Consider the following 22,241-nt stretch of genomic DNA (forward strand, 5'->3'; position numbering starts at 1 on the left):
AACAAACTCTTTTAAGGGGAAATAAGAGTGGTACACATTTTTAAACCAGTTTGTTTCTGTGAACTAAATAATGTTTTTCTAATTTTAGAAGATATTGTGCAGTCAGCTGTCCGCCGGCCTTCTGAGAGCAGAGAGCCTTTGACCCCTGAAACAGGAGATGCCCCCCTCCAAAAGAAAAGGAAGAAAAAGAAATTACCAGCTGGTATGTGGGAAAACGATATAGAAAAGTTGTATACAAACATTAAACAAATAGCGTGAAAAGGCGATGCAGATCTTCGGTCAAGTTAATAAAAATCATAATTTGCAGTATGTACGATAAGAGCCATCAAGGAAACTTCATTTTTGTTCCCATAATACATTTGTTTTGCCTTTTGTTTTCAGACATAGGTGTAGTTTGCCCTTTTTTAAGAAGTTAATTTTCCATTGCTTTCTGTTTGTCTCTGCAGAGTCTGAAACGTCTTTTGTCCAGCCAAATCCTCTTGGTACCTCTCCATTCATAAATGGCAACGATGACGATCAAGTGCCAACCGAGGAAGGGGCAATTCGTAAGCCTCGGAAGAGGACAAAGTGAGTATCACTCTGATGCTTTCGGTATGAGTTCAAATCAAACACCTTTCTTGAGAAGATGAGGGCAAGTGACAGTGCTAGGCACAGAGCTGGCCAAGCGCAGAATCACACCCATTGTGTTTCATGTAGGGCTCCCAGCCATGAAGCTTGGCAAAAGTATTTGCTTGAATGGGCGATAACAGATGAACATCATCTGAAGAGTACAAGAAGGGACAAATAGTTGACCAAGGTTCTTGCTGAATGGGCTGAGTTTCTTGCTAAATTAATAAATCCCCGAAACAATAAACCAGCTGGAATTAGAATATGTAATTTGATGATTCCATTGGGGAGACATAGTACAGCTATCGCCAACTATTTTATCTGAGGGTGCTTGTAGGAGTGAGTTATATATGGCGTGATATAGGTAATATTCATATGGGTGGGAGTACAGATGCATGTATATTTGACATGTTTCAATTCTTCTTTCTTTGATTTTGTTTTTGTTTCCTCATAAATCACAATACATTTTTTTTTTTAAAAGACCGTTATTTGTACTCAGTGAGGGAACGCTATGTTGTATTCATTCATGCAAAATGTGGAAAGGGAATGGATTTTTTTACTATTGACCCAGGTTCCACATCATATTAGCATAATACAAGATAAAGAGAGTGATCATAGGCACATCAAGTCTTAACCATCAATCTCACTTAGTTCCACATATACAGGAATTTCTTTGTCCTCCAAATGTCCATTCCCTTCTCCCAGTCGGTTTTCAGATCGGCCCTTAGGCTCAGGCATTCTGTTTGCTGGGGTAAACCGAGCCATTACAGTCAGTAATTTTTTTGTGTGTGGAATGTGGGCATAAGTCTGATGGGCATGGCAACACTTGGCATATGCCTATTGGAAATTACATGCCTGACTGATTGAGAACACGTATTGGCAAAGCCAATACGGTTCGGCAATTTGAGAGCTGTAGGCATTGTCAATGTGAATGTCTTTTAGCTAAGGATTTTTCGCTGGTTCCTGTTTTGAAAATGTGTGCTAAAAACATGGTATGAAAAAAACCTTACACTGGGTGGTATTTATCACACCTGACAAATTCTGACTCAATGGACTTTTAGTTTATCAGGTGCAATATATATCACAGCAGTTACAGACCATATGTAAAGAGGGCCTGAGTTGTACAACAAAGACCATGTGATGTCACTTCCTGCAATGTCAGTTGGTGAAAGGTTATGTGAAGTCACTGACTCAAAGACCATGTAATGGTCACTTCCAATAATGTTGCTGTGCTCAAAGATCTTCTGGTGTGGCTTTCATCCCCCAAGCTGCTCTGAAATGCTGATATTCATGTTATATGCAAATGTTCTGTTGGAGGTACGTAGACCCTCAATAGCTAATTTATGATGGTTGTTAGAATGTTAGAAATCAGATTCTTGATTGGATGAGGTATGCACTTAGGCGGGGCAGGCACTACCTCTCAAGTCCGGGTAAGCTAGATACACGCTAAAAGATAACCTGTTCTCACCCTCTGGTAGCCTGGCAAAGAGCAATCAGGCTTATCTAGAAATTTGTCCATAGTTGTCCTCACTGGGAATCAAACACCCCATTGTAGCGCTCGACTCTCACAGGATACCGAAACGGAGCAGTCCATGGCCTACTCAAGAGAGGTGGTATGAGCTAGTAATCACCAATCAGTTGCATGCAATAATAATACTCAATACCTGATTGTCCAATCAGTACTTTTCCTTTAGAAAAAGGAGAAGTACATGTATTACACACACACTATGCAATAATTTACAAATATGTACATTGGCAGATGGAACATACCATAGAGTACACTGTGTAAACACTGGTGACCCCATAGAGGGGTCACCCAAACATCTCAAGTGAGTTCAGTCATTTGTTTTGTAATAAACACGTTACTATTGCATAAATCATTGTCACTATTGTGATAATCATAAAACATTTGCAATCGTTATTGTAACCCCATAAAGCATTTATCAGGAATAAACCTTGTGTTTGTGTATTCTTTAGTGGGTTTGATATCAAAGCTGCAATGGTAACAACTACCCTTAGGGGGCATCACATTAAAAGAAGCATTGTATTGCAACCATATGGTCAGCCCCTAGATGGCATAACCACATCAACATTACATTTTTGGATTTTCAAGCCTTCCATGTCTGATTAAATGTTACCATACATGTGGCCCCTAGTGGGTGAAACACTCCTGGCTGTAGAGCAAAAGCCCCAGCCATGGGAGAGCTTGAAAGGCATTGAAATCCAGGGGAGGTGATCATTTTGGGGTCCCCCATCCACTTAGGGTGAGGACTCTGAAAGTACCTTTAAAAGAAAGGATGTCTTGTGCTGACTTGGTTGGCTGGTGGTCCATTCTTCCTGAGACCACCACAAGCAGACATATTGGCCATAAAGTGTTCAAACAGCAAGGCTCTGCAAGGCTTTATAAGATTTTCTGAGAAAGCAGTGAATATGGTAGCAGCTGCTCTCCTGCTGTGCTGAGGAGAGCAGCATAATTTAGATTGCCTTGTTTTCCTTTTTTTCCTATTTCTTTTATAAGAGGTCTCTCACCGCGCTTTGTGTAGGGTCAGAGTATATGAGAGCAGTCAGGAGATGAGACAGCATCTGACATTTGATCTCGGTCTTCAGTTGTCATGCGCATTGTGAGGCACAAACGCACTGTATGCGGCGGGGGGTGCAGATAACGGTGAAAGGGACGGGAGAGACAAGGGCAGAACACAGGACGGAGCAATTCTATATGAGAGAATTCATCTGATGAGACCGGGTCTGGCCTTTGATCTCGATGTTTGAATGCATGTAAAAGTGACAAGATAAGAACAAGATTTACAGCCTTGTTTACAGTGGAGCTCAGAGTGAGGTAATCCAGGAGCACTCATCTCAACTGCTCCAAATTAAAGAAAAAAGTAGTTCCGATAATAAATGCTAAAATGGCAGCTGAGGATGGATAGTAGTAATTGGTTTAAGCTCTCGGGGAAGGCTAAACACAAGAAGAAGCATGATACATGCATGCCATGGACAAATGGGGAGAAAGAATATCAGAGCAATGATGGAGCCAGCAAATGGGTAGCCTGTGGTTGGGCTGAAGACCACAAAGTAGATACAACATGTCTCTTCGAGACAGCGCAAGCGCTGTGTAGCCGAGGCCTAAAAAGGTGTACGTCTGTCTTCAATGAAAACCTATTCTGTTTGTCTGTGTGTTTCTCAGAGAAACAGTGATATTCATTCAGCTTCCTCTAGAGTATTTGTACAATTAACAAGTGAATATGTGAGTTGGCAAGGGGTCTGTAGTGTAGTCTGTATGATTAGACCATTGCTTCCAATGTACATTGAGTTAGCATTTTCCTCCATACATATAGTTTAAACCCCAATTTCACACTTAGCTGTGCCCAGTTCTTCCAGCATTTGATCTGCCATAGTTTCACATGCTATGAAATATTCCTGATCGCGAGGTTGGGTATCACTAATAAAGTAATATACACAACAATAACCAAACTCACACATTTAGTACAATATAATACCGTATTGGTGTAGCCTATCCACTCCATTGTGTGTATATGCACCAGATTTAATGACGACAGTTAGCTTGTAATTTACCTCCCCCAGAAGCTGTCATACTTCAGATAATTGTTAGTGCCGTTTTCAGCTGTTAAAGATACAGTTTTACTACTATTAGTTATCTACTGTTCTTGTGAGAGATGTAAGAATTTAGTTCAATTTATTTCTCCTGGAGGTTAGTCCGGCACACACGGCAAGACTCCTTTACAGTTTTTCTGTAGGTAACTTACCCAAAAGAAAGCTCTTCTGTTATCTACATTTCCTAGATTTGATGGTTTATTGCCTCCTGCCAATATTACGTTATTGTTTAGCCCTTTGTATCTTCAAACAAATCTTTGAAGGTAAATCCCCTTTGAATTGCCTACACTCAAAGCATGCACTCTGTCATCCTAGTGTCCCTCCTTCCCAACTGGTTAGATATTGTCCGCACTGGCAGATTGGGTCAAAGTAAATTTTGAAAAAAGTAAGCTGTCACTTTAAATATAATTTGGAGCTCTGCATACTCAAGTGTCCCTGACACACTCAAACTCCCTACCCACCTCCCTATGTCCGTGCACCACAACCACCATAGAAAGTTCCTGTTTTTTATGCAGGACGCAGGAAGTGGCTTCTCTGTTGCTTCCACTTTGTGGTAGGATGTCACTGACCGCACCCTGTATGAGGCATATGTTTCATTGGGCCTTTGAAGGACTTGCTTTCCTGGGCTGTGGGGTTCAAGCAGTGTGGTCATTGAGCTGCAATGCCTGTAAGAAGGCTGCTTCCTCGGTTCCTGGGCATTCTACCACCCTTTCAGTAAAGGAATCCTCTGTCTGCTTCTGAGTGGGAAAGCATCACTTTTTCGCAATAACAGCTGACCTGTTCAGACCTGTCATGGTCTGAGCATACTTAGGTTGATCAGACTGCATTTTCTATATCCTCCAGAAGACAGATTGGTATTGGTCCAAATACCTCACTTCGGTGTGTGAACTTTCTTCTCTCTAGGTTCTTGGTACCAAAACTTTGGCATTTGGTACAACTGCTTTAGAATTGGACAACCCGAAAACAGTGTATTCACTTATATTTTTTTCAAATGCATCTTAAAAGGTTAGAGAACAAGGTTTCCAGATCAAATTTGTGCCACAATTGGCTTCTGAGTCTGCTTTGAATGCTTTGTCTTTCTGCTATGTGGGCTAAAACATAAGGAACACAAGAAGAAAGGTTTAAAAGGAGAACAAAAGAAAATGGATAAATTGAGACTGTGATCAGTACTGATTTCTTCAGTAGCTAGTGCATCACATCCTATCTCTATCTCTGAAAAATAATACAAATGAGAAGAACTCATTTATGTGCTGGGTGTTGTGCATCAAGACCTATTTACTCTTTCTCTCTGATTCCTGTCAAATTACAAATCTCTCACGAAATTTAGAGACAAAGGAACTCGCTTCTAATGCACACAAGTACAACACTGTTGGTTCTCCTACATACCACATTTGTCAGAGAACAACCCTTTGCATCTCTCCAAAGCCTCAATACGTTCTGTTTAGGAAAGAGACAATTAGTCTTTTTAGCTGTTGTTGAACTTATTCGTCTTGTTCTTGAGAAGGTTTTGCAATCTTAAACATAAGAGATGAGAATTCCGCCCATTGGTGCAGTACTGGGAAAGCTCATACTAGGAGAAAGTACACTAACATTGTTGAGAACTTGTCGCTTCCTTAATTCTCTCTTGGTACTGTAAAATCTTTCATCATCTATTAGGAACTACACTATTACGTTCTCTAATGTGGGAGACTTCTCTACAATGAGATCTTAACTAACTCATCGGTTCTATCAATAGCCAATTAATCTTACTTTTTTCCATAAAGACAGTTATGTTTCACTTTATGCATTGCTTTATTCCAAGGGCATTGCACGTGTCCTCCACAGCAAAGAGATATTTCTCCCTGTTTTTCAACCATGAGCTTACACATGTTTTGCAGAGAAGATTATACATATTAGTGTTCTCATACTCTCATGTTTTACATTGAAAGATTCTAAGCAGACCATCGTTTTCTCATGTATGGTGGAAGAAGGTAGTTAAGCTACCATTGCAAATTAGATTATTTCTTGCATTTGTGAGGTTTATGAACTTCTGATTCCTGAAATACGTGTCCATCTTGGAAATTAGCCAGGCAGCCATCTAGGGCATTCTGGAAACATTTTCTGAATAGATTTTATACAAAATATGACTCGTATGGCTAGAAAGGTTTTTGCCTTTTTTAGGTCTCGCCTGCGTTGCAGCACATGTGCTGCTCGCTTGCGAGATCTATAGTTGTTGGTTTTCTGTCGGGTTTCTTTGGAAGTGGGGTTGGTAACCGCCCTGTCTCCCTTAGGCCCCGCTTCCTCACCTAGCGTTGCAGCTCATGCGCGCTGCGTCTCTTCACGTTGTGTCCTTGCCTCACGCTCAAGCCCCCCTTATCAGAGAGGCTTGCGTTGTGTCTGTTTTATTTTGGTTTCATATTCCTGCAGACGTTCAACGCAGTTTCGTTCTGCAAACGTCACTTCGGGTTTCAATCTTTCCCATAAGTTAATCAATTTGTGCCGGGAAGGCTTCTTTATGTTGAGCTGAGTCTTGTGTACGGTTGCCATAGTAATAGCTGTAAACCTCAGACTCCGACTCAAAAATAGAGGACAAGTTCGTCCCCGGGCTCCGAGCGACACCTGGCAAGAGAGCTCCCCGCAACAATAGGCTTTTGCACGGAAGAGGTCCACATTTCCAGGCAATAACCCGATGTGCAGCCGGAAGAGACTTCATCAGCAACAGACTCGTTACGGACAAATCCACATTACTGATACGGTACTCCGACTACTCCCACCACAGAGACAGCAACAGGCAGTGAGCCCAGACAAATAGACCAACCTCACAGATACTACACCCCAAATATAGAGACCCCCAACAACAACAGGGCTGTTTTACTAAAAGAGGCACCCCCCACACCCAGACAGCTAGCAACAAGAAAAGCCTCCACCTTCCCTATTAATCACCCACTAGGGGGAGCAAAAGAACAACCGACGGCCACTGCCCCCTTCCACCAAACAGCAAGACACTTACTTATCCAAGAGACACACTAGGGACCACCGAAACACCCACTTGTACTTCACAACAAGAGATTCACCACCGAAATAGTGCAGAGGATGCTAACCCTCACCCTTCTCAGCAGCCCCCAAAGCAGCAGACTTCCCCATACATAGCACCACCAACCACACCCTCTTTAATCACAAGTGATTCACCGCCGAGATAGTGCAGTAGCCATCACACCGAACTCTCCTTACCCAAAATGGCATTTTTCAGGATTACAACCCTCGGCTACCAAGAGACTTTCCAAGCCAGAAGACTGGCCTCGACAACAGGTGAGGGGTGGCTATTGACTAGGGCCATTAATGTGGAGCTGTGTGCAAGTGGTGGTGCTATATGTAGGTGAGTGCACCCTAAATGTGCATTCAGGGGGTCGCGTGTAAGGTTCTCCGGTGCTGTGGGTGCTTCATGGGTCTGAAGGGAGTCTTGGGACATTGTGTACTGTGCCTGCCTGCCCACGAGAGTGGCACTTTAGAGAAAAGGGGGAAACAGACGTGGTGTTCCATTGTGTGGCGGTATATCGAAAGGGAGTAATGCCTCTCATGGATGTTAAGTCTATGCAGAGGTAGTTCTTAGACAGAGGCATTGGAATTATGCGACAGGGGAAGATCAAATTATGCAGCAGGGTTGACTAAATTATATAGCGTAATGCAGAACATGTTGTATTGTATTGTGTGTTGTGACAGTACTACTGCATTATTTTGTCTTTTTTCACGTTAACACTGTCTGAGAAAAGGTTCCACCTCATTAGTAACAGTTTAACACTGAAATACAGCAATAAGGAACTGAAAGGTAATGAGTCTACTTTTGCGAAAGTCCTTGCACTACACTGCAATACACTTTGCTACATTTTTAATAAATTTTGACCCGTATGAGCTAAAAAAAAAGAAAAATGTAATCATCAAATTATGCTGCAGTCAATAGATTATGTGGCAAATGCAGCAAATCCATAATCAGGCGAAAAACACAACAGGCGCAAAATCATAATTCCAGTGGTCCTGCTCATAGATATCGAGAAAGCAATGAGGGTGGGTGAGAGTTTCAGGGTACGAAATGTGGCAACTGAAATCCAATTGACAGTTTAACCACTGGGACAGCCCCCATAGCTCCTCTCACATGGGGCTCAGTTCATAAAAGTATTTGCACATCTGCACCAAATGCTCCAATACCATTATTTACTTGTGCAAATTCACGTCAACAATAAAAACAAGCATTTGCAATGCAATAGGTCTCACATTTACACACAGTTATTGGCATTGTGAATAACGATGCCTTTTTTATGTTTTGGTTTTTAAAACATAAATAAAAGGCATTGCCATTTACAGTGCCAATAGCTTAAACTCGCGTAAATGCAAGACCTATTGCATTGCAAATGCTTGTTAGCTTTTTTGCTGAATAGCACGTTCCGCCTTGCCTCACTGTGCATTTGCGCAATCTTTTCCAAACCACCTGGGATCAAAAGAAAATAACACAAAGGAATAAGGCAAAAATCACGTTCTTCATTCACAATATCTACTTTCCCATTAAAGCATATGCTATACTTCAGTGGCACTAATCACAAAAAGATAGATGAGAGCAATTGGTGATGCAAGAATAGTAAGTGAGGCCAGGTGCTTAAAGAAACGTGCACACATGGATGCCTCACTTTCTGATTTCCTGACTGTGTCTTTTGGGGTGCTTTATTGATTCTCCATACAGCTGCAGCCTGTCCTAATTAACTGTGAAGGGGGAAGAGCTAGGGTTTACAGTGCCAGAATCCTAATGAGGAAATGTTTTTTCCCATATGTTCGATGTGTCTGCACAAGGGACAAGATTTTGTTATGCCACCCAACAGATGTGTAAAGTTGTTGGAGAAAACGGACTGCAAGAATAAGTTCCCTCTCTGTGATTGGCTGACTGCACTCCTTGATGATGTTTTCTTCTTGCTGTCGCTATGTATTCTGGAACACTAGAGAAGAATATTTTAGATGTATTCAAATGTGTTAGTAGAATAGTTTGTATGGTAGTTAGAAAATTATATTCCCTAGTATTATCTACAAACACTGATTTCTTGTGTATGTTTATTCCCTCCTTCTATTTCTGGCTGCCATAATATTTAAATGTTGTGGGCAGTTTAGTCTTTTATTTCTTATAACATTCTTTTTACATTTTATAACAACAGAAAGACACGGCCAGCTGATCTGCAATATCCTAATGAACTGGGAGTGGAAGAGGAAGACATTATTGGTGATGAACACATACAAGCTGCTGAACAGAACCCTGTGTTCGCTGCGCAGTCTGGGACTAGTCAACCCGTGGGCAAGCTGTTTGTTGAAAAGAATCGTAAGCAATAAGACTAGTTTGCAGTTTTAGGTTAATTCAGACTTTTTATGCTTTTGGGGTTTCTTAATTTAACCTTGCTGCTGACATTAACGTAATTTTCATTTAAGAATTAAGCCTTTCTGAAGGGGGGGTTAGATCTGTCTTCTATTGTTTTCGTGGCTCTGGTACCTGTTATTAACCTCATGACATAGTAATGTAATTAAATATTGTAATATCAGCAATTCTACCAATACTATGGCAGCATGGCTTCATCCACGCAACCCAACACTCAAAGCAACTTCTACTCTTTCCCTTACTTACTAAAAAATAGATGTTACTGAAAAAAGTAGAGAGAGGGTAGTCTACCAGGCCACAGAAATAATGAATGGTTCTGGTAGCAGGTAGATAGTGGTCTCTTTATTCTGCAGAGTTCAATTCATGTTGATGAAGCAAAGGCTTCTTATAGTCTTGGTGCCCCCGCTGGTCAATACATATAGCCTTTGTGGTTAAAACTGCCAAGGCCGATTGTCAGTGAGCTATGACTCGCCTCATTTCTCTCGAATAGCCATCCCAAAAAGACCACAAAGGCAAGGCCTGTTCTAGAAATATGTATGACTAAGCTGTAGGATGGGTACGTGGGCAATGGAAAGCTACTCGAGGATCATATGCCTGAAAAGATTGCCCCCACACACATCTCTCCTGCCCAATTAAACAATCAAAAGCAGAACAAGCAGTTTTCAGGGGGAAAGAAAGATAAGTTCTTTCCTACAATCATTGACCGCTAGGCAGGAGATAAGCCTTTTTTGTTTTACCAAGAGGTGGCCAATTTGTGTGGGTTGGCCTGCTGGAGTCCACAGATGCAATAATGTCAGAAATATTGTCCTTGTTACAGATGCAGTGATGAGAGGGTTATGTGATCAAATATACATAATTGGAAACCGATGCATAACACTTCTTCAGTGAACACATTTTGCTGCTGCCCCTGTAATAATAACATTCATTTGGGTTCTGCACCCAAGAGAAAGCCTGCCTTAAATCAGCTATGTGTTTTTTATGTGTGTAAGCAAATAGGAGCTGTGGTCTTGAGCTAGTTATCAGCCTACTTTGCGATGAAGATAGAGCTGTGTCACCAGTGATTCCTCTACCATTCCCATTTCTTTCAACTTTAATGCCTACTTTACCTACAGCTTAGCTGGTACACCATGGAAAAGAGAATACTCCGGCCTTGTTTGAAAAAGCCTCACTTTTGACACTGAGGAGGAAGCAAAGTACACCTTGTTTCACTTCCCTGAGGCTTCGTACTTTTTGGACTTCTCCCAAGTAGGATTCATGCCAGGAATGGGGAGAAAGACTGCATTGGGGGCAGTTTTAAATGAATTAGGGATGAGCCTTGGGGTGCCGGGCACCCATTCTAGTGCTTTTGGACCTTTCAATGACCTTTTATACAATGCATTGTTCCATTCATATTGTCTGTGTGAATGCTTGGTGAATTATGCCTTTACCTGCTTCTACTCCTTTCTGTCGCGCAATTGCAAGTCCTTTTCTCTTCGCCCTTATTGTTCTAAAGATTTCCTATTGGACTGCTGTATGATTTAGGGATCCTCTCTCATTTATTTTGTTTAAGTTTCAGTAGATGTTTATTCAGTTTTACAGCATAAACCTGGACATTACCTTCTACGGAGTAACATTGAAAAAGAAAACCAATTAACCTTCCCCTCACTCCCCCATCAGTTCTACTTCCCCCGCCCAGGCCTCACCATTTAGAGTGTCACCCACCGATGTTAGTCAATATATCCCCCTCTTGTGACTATCTACTTTTGCTACCCTATTGGGCACCTGTACTGACCCCAGTAGCTGGGGACATATGTAGATCAGAGGCTTTTAAGAAAGGTAGTATACATAGTTTTTTCAGGCATCATAGTTGTCTAAAGTCTTTGGACAGCTAAACTAGGAGGATGCTCCTTTGTTCACTTTATTTTATATTATTTTGTTATGTTATGTTCGAGGCATATGAGCTGTAGATTATACACTGTGCATAGATCGCCATCTGGTGTTGGGCCCGGATGTTTGAAGTTTGTTTTTCCTCTTGGAAAGTCTTTGGCAGTCACGAGGTCTGTGACTCCTCCTTTGGTTCGTATTGCGCATGGGCTTCGGCTCCATCCTCAGATTGTTTTTTTCCGCCATCGGGCTCGGATGTAATACTTCGCGCTCCGGTTCAGAACTTTTCTAGTTCAACGATCAACGCAAATCCTCGCTCATCGAGATTCTTCAGATAATAAATCATCTTAATCATCTTCTCTTCGACACTTCTTCGATTCTGGTCGTCGACGGCGGCGGCCTTCGGGCCTATCCCGGCTCCGGTCTCGGCTGATGGAAAGAACTCCCTTCAAGAAGTGCCCTCGATGTGGGTCCAAATTCCCCCACACCGATCTTCATGAGGTGTGCAACCTCTTCCTCTCCCCTGAACACGAGGCTCGAGACTGTCCCGCCTGCAAGTCTTTTAGATCGAAAAAGACCATTCGAGATCGAAGGGCCAGACGCAACATGGCGCACTCCTCGACCTCCGCTCCAGTCGACATCTTCGGGGACGATGTCGAAGCTCCGGGACAGCAGCACATCGAAGAAGATGACGACGACCTCGTGAGTGCCGACGACTCAGATGTGGAGGACATCACCCCGGCGCAGAGGGTCGTGAGTACTATACCCCCTCCCACACCCACGCCGATACCCAAAAAGGCTTCGGTCACGCCTTCGAGCCTAGGCAAGACCAAGGACACTGCTTCTAACACCCCACCGTCGGGCCCAGTCAAGAAGCCTACTAAGCCTTCCGGCAGCTCGGGCTCGAGCCAGACTACCAGCGGTGCCGAAAAACACCCCTCGGCACCGAAGAAAAAATCGGCCTCCACCTCCACACCGAGCTCAACACCAAAGCCCTCGGTGTCGAAACCCGCCCTCTCGGTGCCGGCCAAACATCATAAGGCCCTCGGCGCCGACACTCCTGTGCCGAAGCCTCTCTCGACACCGAACAAAAAATCGGAGGTCCCAAAAAAGCACGGCACAGACAAGCCTAAAAAGCCGTCGGCCCCAAAAACCTCGGCGCCGACCGAACAACCAGTGTCGCAAGAACTATTCACACCGGATCCTCTGCAAAAGACACTTACCAAGGATCCAAAAACTGGACATTTGACACTGTCTTCAAAAAAGAGACATTTGGACAAACCAGCTCCACCTCCACCTCCAAAGAGGAAGGACACTGCTACCTCCCCTTTCAGAGTGCCTTCCCCACCTCCTCCACCCCCTCCACCCTCCCCACTTCCGCCTTCTCCACCCCTGCCTCATCGCTCTCCGACCCTGTCTCCAGACCATGATGATCAAGGGGACCCTTACTACGATCCAGCAGATGTGCCACAAGAGCCCACCCCTACTGGATCCCCAGACCCATGGGATGACTATAACAATCCGGACATCCCAGATGTCCCACAGGATGACCTTTATCCATCCAGGCCATCCCCACCAGAAGACTCGTTAGGTTTTCACCACCTACTACAGAGGTCTGCACATTACCACGGGGTAGAGCTACATACTGACCCTGTGGAGGAAGATTTTCTCCTAGACACCTTCGACACTGCACATAGGTCTACTGCTATACTACATATGCTGAAAGGAGTAATCAAACATGCACCAGAGGTTTTTAAAGACCCAGTCAGGGCTAGGGTCCTAAACCCACGTATAGAGAAAAAATATAAAGCCGCCCCCACAGATCCTGCATACATTAAAGGCCCTGCACCATTGGATTCCTTAGTGGTATCTACAGCTAGGAAGAGATCAAATTCTCAGGCGTCTGGCGAAGCACCACCACCTGACAAAGAATCCAAGCTCCTAGACGCGTCAGGGAAGCGCACTGCGTCACAAGCCGCCAATATATGGCGTATCGCCAACACTCAAGCGCTATTGGCCAGATACGACAGAGCGCATTATGATGAGCTAGAAACCATCATGCACCATCTCCATGAAAAATACAGAAATAGGGCTAATGAATTGATCTGAGAGGGAAAAACTATAACTAATACCTCGATATGCTGTGCCCTAGATGCGGCAGATACAGCCTCCAGGGCCATAAACACCAGTGTCCTCCTCCGTCGCCACGCCTGGCTTAGAGTTTCAGGCTTTAAACCTGAGGTGCAAGCCTCCATATTGAACCACCCATTTGACCAACAACATTTATTTGGTCCAAAAGTTGATGAAGCCCTCGAGAAGATGAAGAAAGACACTGATACGGCGAAATCCATGGGAGCCCTACAGTCACACACTCCTAGGCGCTCCTTTCGCCGCTCTTCCTTTAGGGGCACGGGTAGAGGCTACTCCTCAGATAGCGCATCCACGTCCTACAAATCCCCTCCTCAGTCCACCATCACAAGGGGTTATCAAAGAGGCGGCTACAGAGGCAATATTAATAAAGGCAGAGGCAAAACAAATACCGCCCGCTCTGCCACACCGCCTACCCAATGACTTTCCACCGCTCCCTCCAGACCATCCCACTCCGGTCAGGGGCAGAATACAAAATTTCCTTCACGTCTGGGAGACCATCACCTCAGACAGATGGGTTACCCAAATTATTCATTCAGGGTACTGCCTAGAATTAACAACTACCCCCCCCAAACATTCCACCCAGGCAACGCCCAATGTCTCAAGAACATGCCACGTTACTAAAACAGGAGGTAATCTCCCTCCTGCAAAAACAAGCCATAGAGCAAGTCCCCATCAATCAGCAAAATTTAGGGGTCTACTCCCTGTACTTTCTGATTCCAAAAAGAGACGAGACTCTACGACCTATTCTAGATCTCAGACCTCTAAACACTTACATACATTCAGACCATTTTCACATGGTAACCCTACAACAGGTGCCTCCACTCCTCTCCCAGATTGACTTTCTCACCACACTGGACTTGAAAGACACATACTTTCACATCCCAGTACACCATGCTCACAGAAAGTACCTCAGATTTGTAGTGGACGGGCAACACTACCAGTTCAAGGTGCTCCCGTTCGGGGTCACAACAGCACCAAGGGTATTCACCAAGTGCCTAGCAGTAGTGGGAGCACACCTCAGAAGACAGCACATTCACGTCTCCCCATATTTGGACGACTGGCTAATAAAAGCCACGTCCTACGACCAATGTGTGCACCAAACCGCCGCTACAATCCAACTACTTCACCAGCTAGGTTTCACTGTGAACCACCGAAAGTCCCACCTGATACCATCACACACAAAACAATACCTCGGTGCCACCATAGACACCTCAAAAGCCATAGCCTATCCCAATCCTGCCAGGATTGCAAACATACAGGCTCTGCGTCAAAAATTCATACTTCAACACTCTCTCCCAGCAAGAGTGTTTATGCAACTGATAGGGATGATGGCCTCTTGCATTTTCATAGTGCCTCATGCAAGACTCCAGATGCGTCCACTCCAAGAGTGCTTAGCGCGCCAGTGGAACCAGGCCCAGGGGCAACTGACAGATCTGGTGTTGGTGGACGGTCGCACCCATCGCGCTCTGCAGTGGTGGAACACCACAAACCTTTCCAAAGGTCGACCGTTCCTGGACCCGGTTCCACAAATAATCCTAACAACAGACGCATCGCTCTCCGGCTGGGGAGCTCATCTGTTACATCTCACAGTGCAGGGCACATGGACGCCGCAACAGAAGTTACTCCACATCAACCATTTGGAGTTACTGGCAATCTTTCTAGCCCTAAAATCCTTCCAGACGCACATTTCAGGCAAGGCAGCCCTCATTCTCACAGACAACATGACTGCCATGTACTACATTCAAAAACAGGGGGGCACACACTCTCCACAGCTCTCTCAATTAGCACAGAGCATATGGAGATGGGCAATTCCGCAGAAATTTTTTCTCCTGGCCCACCACGTCCCAGGAGTCCAAAACACCGTGGCAGATCTGCTCAGCAGACAAACGCAACAGATACACAAATGGGAACTTCACCTACAGGTTCTTCACCCGTTCTTTCAGAAGTGGGGGCATCCTCAGATAGACCTCTTCGCCACCCACGAAAACAAAAAATTGCCCAAGCTTCGCGGCCAGATATCCACACCCATTGTCCAAAGGCAATGCGATATGGATGAACTGGTCAGACAAATGTGAATACGCTTTTCCACCTCTCCCACTAATTCCATTAGTGGTGCGAAAGCTACAACAGCATTCCCTCACGCTCATCCTGGTAGCTCCAACATGGACCAGACAACAGTGGTACACCACGCTACTGGAACTCTCGGTAGTACCACACCAAAAGTTACACCTCTCACCAAGCCTCCTGACCCAGAACCATGGAGAGATCAGGCACCCGGACCCAGCGCAGCTCAACCATGCGATCTGGCTCCTGAGGTCCTAGAATTGGATACCTTAACCTTCCCCCTGATTGCATGAATATTATCAGAGAAGCTAGACGCCCTACTACTAGGGCATGCTATGCTGCAAAGTGGAAAAGATTTGTTGTTTACTGCCATAACAACACTATCAACCCTCTAAATGTGTCCATACAGCACATCATATGTTACTTGCTCCATCTACAAAGGTGTAACCTAGCATATACATCCATTCGGTTACACCTCGCAGAAATTGCTGCTTACTTACAGAACAGGCAGCACCTATCACTTTTCAGGGTGCCTGCCATCAAAGCTTTTATGGAAGGCCTCAAAAGAGTGATTCCACCCAGAGTACCACCCTCACCTGCCTGGAACTTGAATATAGTTCTCACAAGGCTAATGGGACCGCCTTTTGAACAATTACATAAATGTGAACTGCAATTTCTCACATGGAAAACAGCTTTTCTAGTGGCCATCACTTCCCTTAGAAGGGTTAGTGAAATACAAGCACTCACTATACAGGAACCTTTTCTCCAAATGCATCAGAACAAGGTTGTACTCCGCACCAACCCAAAATTCCTACCCAAAGTCATTTCTCCCTTCCATCTAAACCAGTCGGTAGAATTACCAGTCTTTTTCTCACAACCTCAAACAGTTGCGGAAAGGGCTTTACGCACACTGGATGTTAAAAGGGCCTTACTTTACTACATCCAAAGAACACAACCTTTCAGAAAAACCAAACAGCTATTTGTCTCTTTCTCTCCACCACATAAAGGCAGCCCTATTTCTATATCAGGGATAGCTAGGTGGATTGTAAAATGCATACAGATTTGCTACCACAAGGCAAAGCGAACGCTATCTGTTCCCCCTAAAGCCCACTCTACAAGGAAGTTAGGGGCTTCTACGGCTTTTCTAGGGAACATACCATTAGATGACATCTGCAAAGCAGCGACATGGTCAACACCGCACACTTTCACAAAACATTACTGTGTAGATGTGCAAACCAAGCAACAAGCTAGTGTGGGCCAGGCTGTACTAAAAACACTGTTCCAAACAAGTGCAACGGATGCCGGTGGTCACCGCTAGGGTTGGGTACTGCTATATAGTCTATGCCCAGTGTATAATCTGCAGCTCATATGCCTCGAGCGGAATATGCTACTTACCAGTATGCATCTGTTCTTGGCATGTAGAGCTGCAGATCTATACCCGCCTCCCCGGCTACCTGTATCCGTTCCAGTCTATCTTATTTAGATACAACACACATGGGTTTCTTTACTGTTATTACTACGCTCCATCTTTCCCTGCTGGCGAAAAACAATCTGAGGATGGAGCCGAAGCCCATGCGCAATACGAACCAAAGGTGGAGTCACCGACCTCGTGACTTCCAAAGACTTTCCAAGAGGAAAAACAAACTGCAAACATCCGGGCCCAACACCAGATGGCGATCTATGCACAGTGTATAGATCTGCAGCTCTACATGCCAAGAACAGATGCATACTGGTAAGTAGCATATTCCTTCTTTTTAGGTCTCGCCTGACCCAGCGCATGCGCTGGTCTGGCAAGACATTTTGTGAGGGCTCAAAAAATGCTACCATGGCCAGCCTAGAGTTACAGTGCATGTGCGCGCGCTTAGGGTCAGAGGCTGACAAACCGCGTCATGCTCATTAAGCGCCCGCGATCAATTTCACTTTCACGGCGCCCCTTTGATGTTTTCGTTCAAAGAACATCAAAGAACATGTTGTTGTGTTAATGCTTTGCTGCGCCCGTTTGACTTACAATGTGCTTTCTCTTTCCACAAACTCGATGTTTGTGTTCCTTTATTTTGAGATGCTTTTAGTATTACTGTTTTGTGACTTAAAGAACATTAAGGAAATGTTACTGTGTATCCGGACAACGTTCACAGTGTTTATTTCTGATCGCAGCGGCTGCTTCATGTCCGTTGCACCATTCAGGGAGTCCTTTCGTTGGCGCTTTCATGAGGACATGATGAGGAAGCTGGAAACTTTTGGCACATTCTCTTTAAAAGCACAGCATGTTGGCGACTGGTTAATCGATTAGACCTATGTAGCGCTTTAGATCTCAAAGCGCTATGGTGGGCGCAGCAGTTACAACTCATGAAATATGGGGTGCAACTCACAAGGAGGGGGCAGGTTTGAGTGCACATTGGCTGCAATCGAACTCTTAAGTTGATGGGCTGTGTGTATCCATTATCAGCACTCAGTCTTCGCTAAGTGATCTTGTTTGTTTAGTTGTTGTGTTAATGCTTTGCTGCGCCCGTTTGACTTACAACGTGCTGTCTCTTTCCACAAACTCGATGTTTGTGTTTCTTTATTTTGAGATGCTTTTAGTATTAGTGTCACACCCACAACCACACACACACAAACACAACCACACACACACAACCACACAACCACACACACAACCACACACACAACCACACACACACAACCACACGCACACAACCACACACACAACCACACACACACACAACGACACACACAAACACACACACGCAGCCACACACACACACACACACACACACACATACACACACACACACACACACACACACACACACACACACAACCACACCAAGCATTGGCATAACCAATAGGTCTCGCCTTTGGGACCTTATAAGTGTTTAGCCACGCAACAGTTGATGTGGTTGCACCAAGGATATTGTGCTGCATAACTAAATACTTAGAAGGGCCCAAAAGCGAGACATATTGGCTATGCCAATGCTTGTTATATATATTGTATGTTCTCCAGTGGTATCTTGGTGCTTATAAATATTACACCTTCTGTAAAAACTTTACATGCACTCATTGCTATATCTTTCATGGTCTTGGATGAATAAATATTGACCTAAGACTGACAAAACAGAAGTATGTTTTTATTTGTTCATAAAAATATTTCCAGTCACTCTGTATGACCTGCTAATTTGTACCCGCCTGCAGTTCCAACTGCTAAAGATAAAAAAACAAGATTTTTTTGTTTCCAGCAAGCTTTCATCGAACAAATCCACTCAAAAGCCATAACATGTTTTTAATCTCTTGACCTCCTTCACAAAAAAGTCCTTTTTATCGTATAAAAATGTTCCTTTTGTGGAGGTGTGTTGATGTGCATACTGGACGGTGGGAAAACTTATTTGGGATATGGCTTGTAACTTATTTTTGTCCTCCAAAACGTGGCCATATGCCATATTGCCAAAGGAAATAACATTGTCTCCCTTTCACCCATTGATCAGTCAAGACTCTTTTCTTGGTTCATCCAGCATTCATTGCTACTGGTCCAAAGTTCTCTTCAACTGCATGCATCCTTGTATACCTTTATGGTCTCTCAATTCAGGATCTCCTGCTCTTTTTTTATATATTCCTCTGATCACGACAAATTGCTGTGGAGGTATGACTGTTTCCTTACCGGCAGTTCCTATTCACTCCTATCCATATGTGTTTCATCTCTAACCATGAATGATCAGGAAATCCCCTATAATCAATCTGTTTTGTTGTACTTCCTTTTTATTATGCATTGTACTATGCTGCTGCTTCCATTGAGTTGCAGTCCTAGCACCATGATGCCTTAAGGTAAAAGCTATGCTTCAATACTTAATTTGTAAATGAATTAGTGCCTGTGCACAAAGCTCTGCTCAGAAGCCCAACGCCAGTGCTTCTAAATGTTGGCACGCCAAATACCAAGGCTGCATAGTCTTGAATCCACCTCATGCCTCTTAAATCTACTATCAGACACTTCCTGCCCCTGTATCTCACTCTTGCCTGTCCCTGCTTTCACCCTTTGTAACTGTTTTTCTGTCTTTCCCTTCTTCCTACTTTCCCCTCTGTGTGTTTTCCGTCTTTGGCTCCCAGTCAATGTCTGAAGTGGAGAAATAATTGCAGTCACCAAAAAGAGCCAGTGAGCTTCACCAGCAACCACCGCCTCAAATTAAGCACTGCTGCACTTTACAAAATACCTCTTTTGTTTGTTCATTCAAGGTGCGTCCAATGGGATAGGGATGGCTGGTGTCAGTAGTCTATGGCGAATGTTTTTCCCTATTAACGGACAGAATGGCAGAATAACCATCACCCCTGTTTCTTAACATTTACTAGTTGCGGAAGAGGACACATGTCACTTACTGTTGAGACAGAAGCCCATGGGTACATACCAACAGGTCTCTGCTTAAATGTGCAACACTTACATTCTTATGCATCGCAGTGTTCTGCAGTGGCAGAGCAGAAGGACACAGTAAAGAAATCAGGACATGCCTTTAAGAAAGTCAAAAATGATTGGCCCACACAAAATCAAGAATTTGTCTGTAGTGGTTCTTCAAATTAAACTACACAGTGCTCCTGAATTTAAGAAGCAAGTAGAAAACAGTGAGTGGTGTGCACAAGTTCACATCCTGGAAACTTAAAATTGCATTGTACCTAAAACAGATACTGAAACATTTACAACAAGACACCACGGTGAAGCCATATGTTGTTAGCTGCTGTCCAGGCATTCCATTTTTGTAGGTTTTACTACTAAGTATTAGCTACGAAACTATTGTGGTTCAAGAATTTAGAAGACCATTCATATAGGGAAGTATAGATAACTTTTCTGTCTCAGTTGGATCGCCTGGAACAGTTTGAACAACATTTTGGTGGACACGTAACACCTGAAATCTAATAACCCATAAATCTAGTAGAGTTCTTTTCTTTTTTTTGTCACCCTAACAAAATGATATAATACGTTATCTCCAGATGGGAATGAAAAGCAGGATAAATTTTGCTCTGCATAATCCTTCTCTTGAAAGGTATCTTCAATACAGTATTAAGCTATTTAGAATGAGACAGTAGCACAGGATGATTGTTAGCTAAGAGATGGGTTTGAGAGGTGACTGACCAGCTTAGGCATCTTTCCAATTGAAGCAAAAAAGACAAATAGTATGTGAAGAAGGGCTGCCTGAGGAAAAGATGCACCCATTTCCCAAAAATCATTGTCCTTCCTGAGCTTTCTATGGCAGTCTTAAGTTTTTTCTCCCTTTTCTCCCTTCATAGGACGTTTCCAAGCTGCTGATCGCTCAGAGTTGAATAAACCTTCAGAGAACATTGATGTTTTCATGGATGTAAAATCTTCATGGACCACCAGGGATGTTGCTCTCAAAGTCCATAGGGGATTCAGGTAAGTACATGGGTCTGAAAAGGTAATTTTTAAAGAAACCTATGAGTGTCGTGTCTCAAAATATTGATATCCACAATTGAGCAATTAAGTGAATACCTGTAATTTAGCTGAAAGCCAGAGGCTCTCCAACCTTGGCAGGTCACTGAGAAAAGAGTTGTAAACATTTGGAATTGATGCTGGCTTGGCTAAGAATGTGGGTCATTGTGCTAAAGGTATTTCTGTACCTAAAGTAATTGAAAGCTGTCTCTCTTTGTGAGGAACAGGTCTAATCTGGAAATAAAAAAGTATCGTTTTCTGTAGGTGTAATTTTCTTTCCTTCTAATCAGTCCCAAGGTTTTGTACATCATATCAGTCGTATTGCAGTACTTTCCTCTCCTCTCCTTTCCTTTTATCTAGTTGAATTTTTATCTTCATCCTAATACCCGCTCATGGTATGTTATTTGCTCTCATAATGTGCATCTTGCTTCACAGGGTCAGGTTTCGAGGATGAGCTTCTTCATTAATCCTTTAAACATAACACAGTTCAACAGCGTATTAAAAATAGTTTTCTGTGTTGTAAATGTCTGTCCTTTTTTCTCTCTTTCATTTCAAATTTCCTGAAAACTATCTTTTCTTCTCACTTCAATTCTTCCTAGTAACGCAATTGAAAGAGTTTTTTCAGTTGCCGACACAATTGAAAGGTTTTGTTTAGGTTCTTTGCTCGTTGTAGTCATCAATCAGCCAACAGTGTTTGATATGGTTAATTGCAATTATCTCTTACGTGCTCCTTCATCTATTAATATTTTCGACTCTCTACTTTTTTAGTTTTTGCTTATAGGTGATTTGATAAAAATATATTTGTTAGAAAATATTTTTGCTGGCATTCCGTGTTTGCAAGGTACTGGATAGACCCTTTTATGAGGGGGAGGTCCCCTAGAAACACCTTCTTTTTTATTCTTTTATCCCTCTCTTGTATGCTCATCCTTCCCCCCTTGACGCTATCCTTATTTGAGTCTGTTTTGCGATTGAGCCACTGAACTTCACTACCTTATTCCTCTGGTGTCTCCTATTGCCATTTTTGTGACAGATATCCTTCTCTCATCTTCCCTGCTCCGTTGGTAATATTGTCATTTCTACTCTTACCCCATCCTCTACTTTGCCCTTTCCTCTATCAACTAAACCATGCAA

The 22,241-nt window shown here is 43.5% G+C and overlaps 1 protein-coding gene across 2 annotated transcripts in view; it reads left to right on the forward strand.

Moving 5' to 3' along the window:
- The window catches only part of TMEM237 (transmembrane protein 237), a 215,265-nt gene that overhangs the window by 79,628 nt on the left and 113,396 nt on the right, over window positions 1–22,241 (forward strand). For both annotated transcript variants that reach the window (XM_085648985.1, XM_085648986.1), the window contains 4 exons: window positions 89–202; window positions 447–567; window positions 9,393–9,553; window positions 20,951–21,074. In XM_085648985.1, coding sequence (XP_085505111.1) covers window positions 89–202; window positions 447–567; window positions 9,393–9,553; window positions 20,951–21,074 — 520 coding nt within the window. The remainder of the gene's footprint in view (window positions 1–88; window positions 203–446; window positions 568–9,392; window positions 9,554–20,950; window positions 21,075–22,241) is intronic.

This window comes from Triturus cristatus, chromosome 3_2 (genome assembly GCF_964204655.1).
Source record: "Triturus cristatus chromosome 3_2, aTriCri1.1, whole genome shotgun sequence".
NCBI classification, from domain to species: domain Eukaryota; kingdom Metazoa; phylum Chordata; class Amphibia; order Caudata; family Salamandridae; genus Triturus; species Triturus cristatus.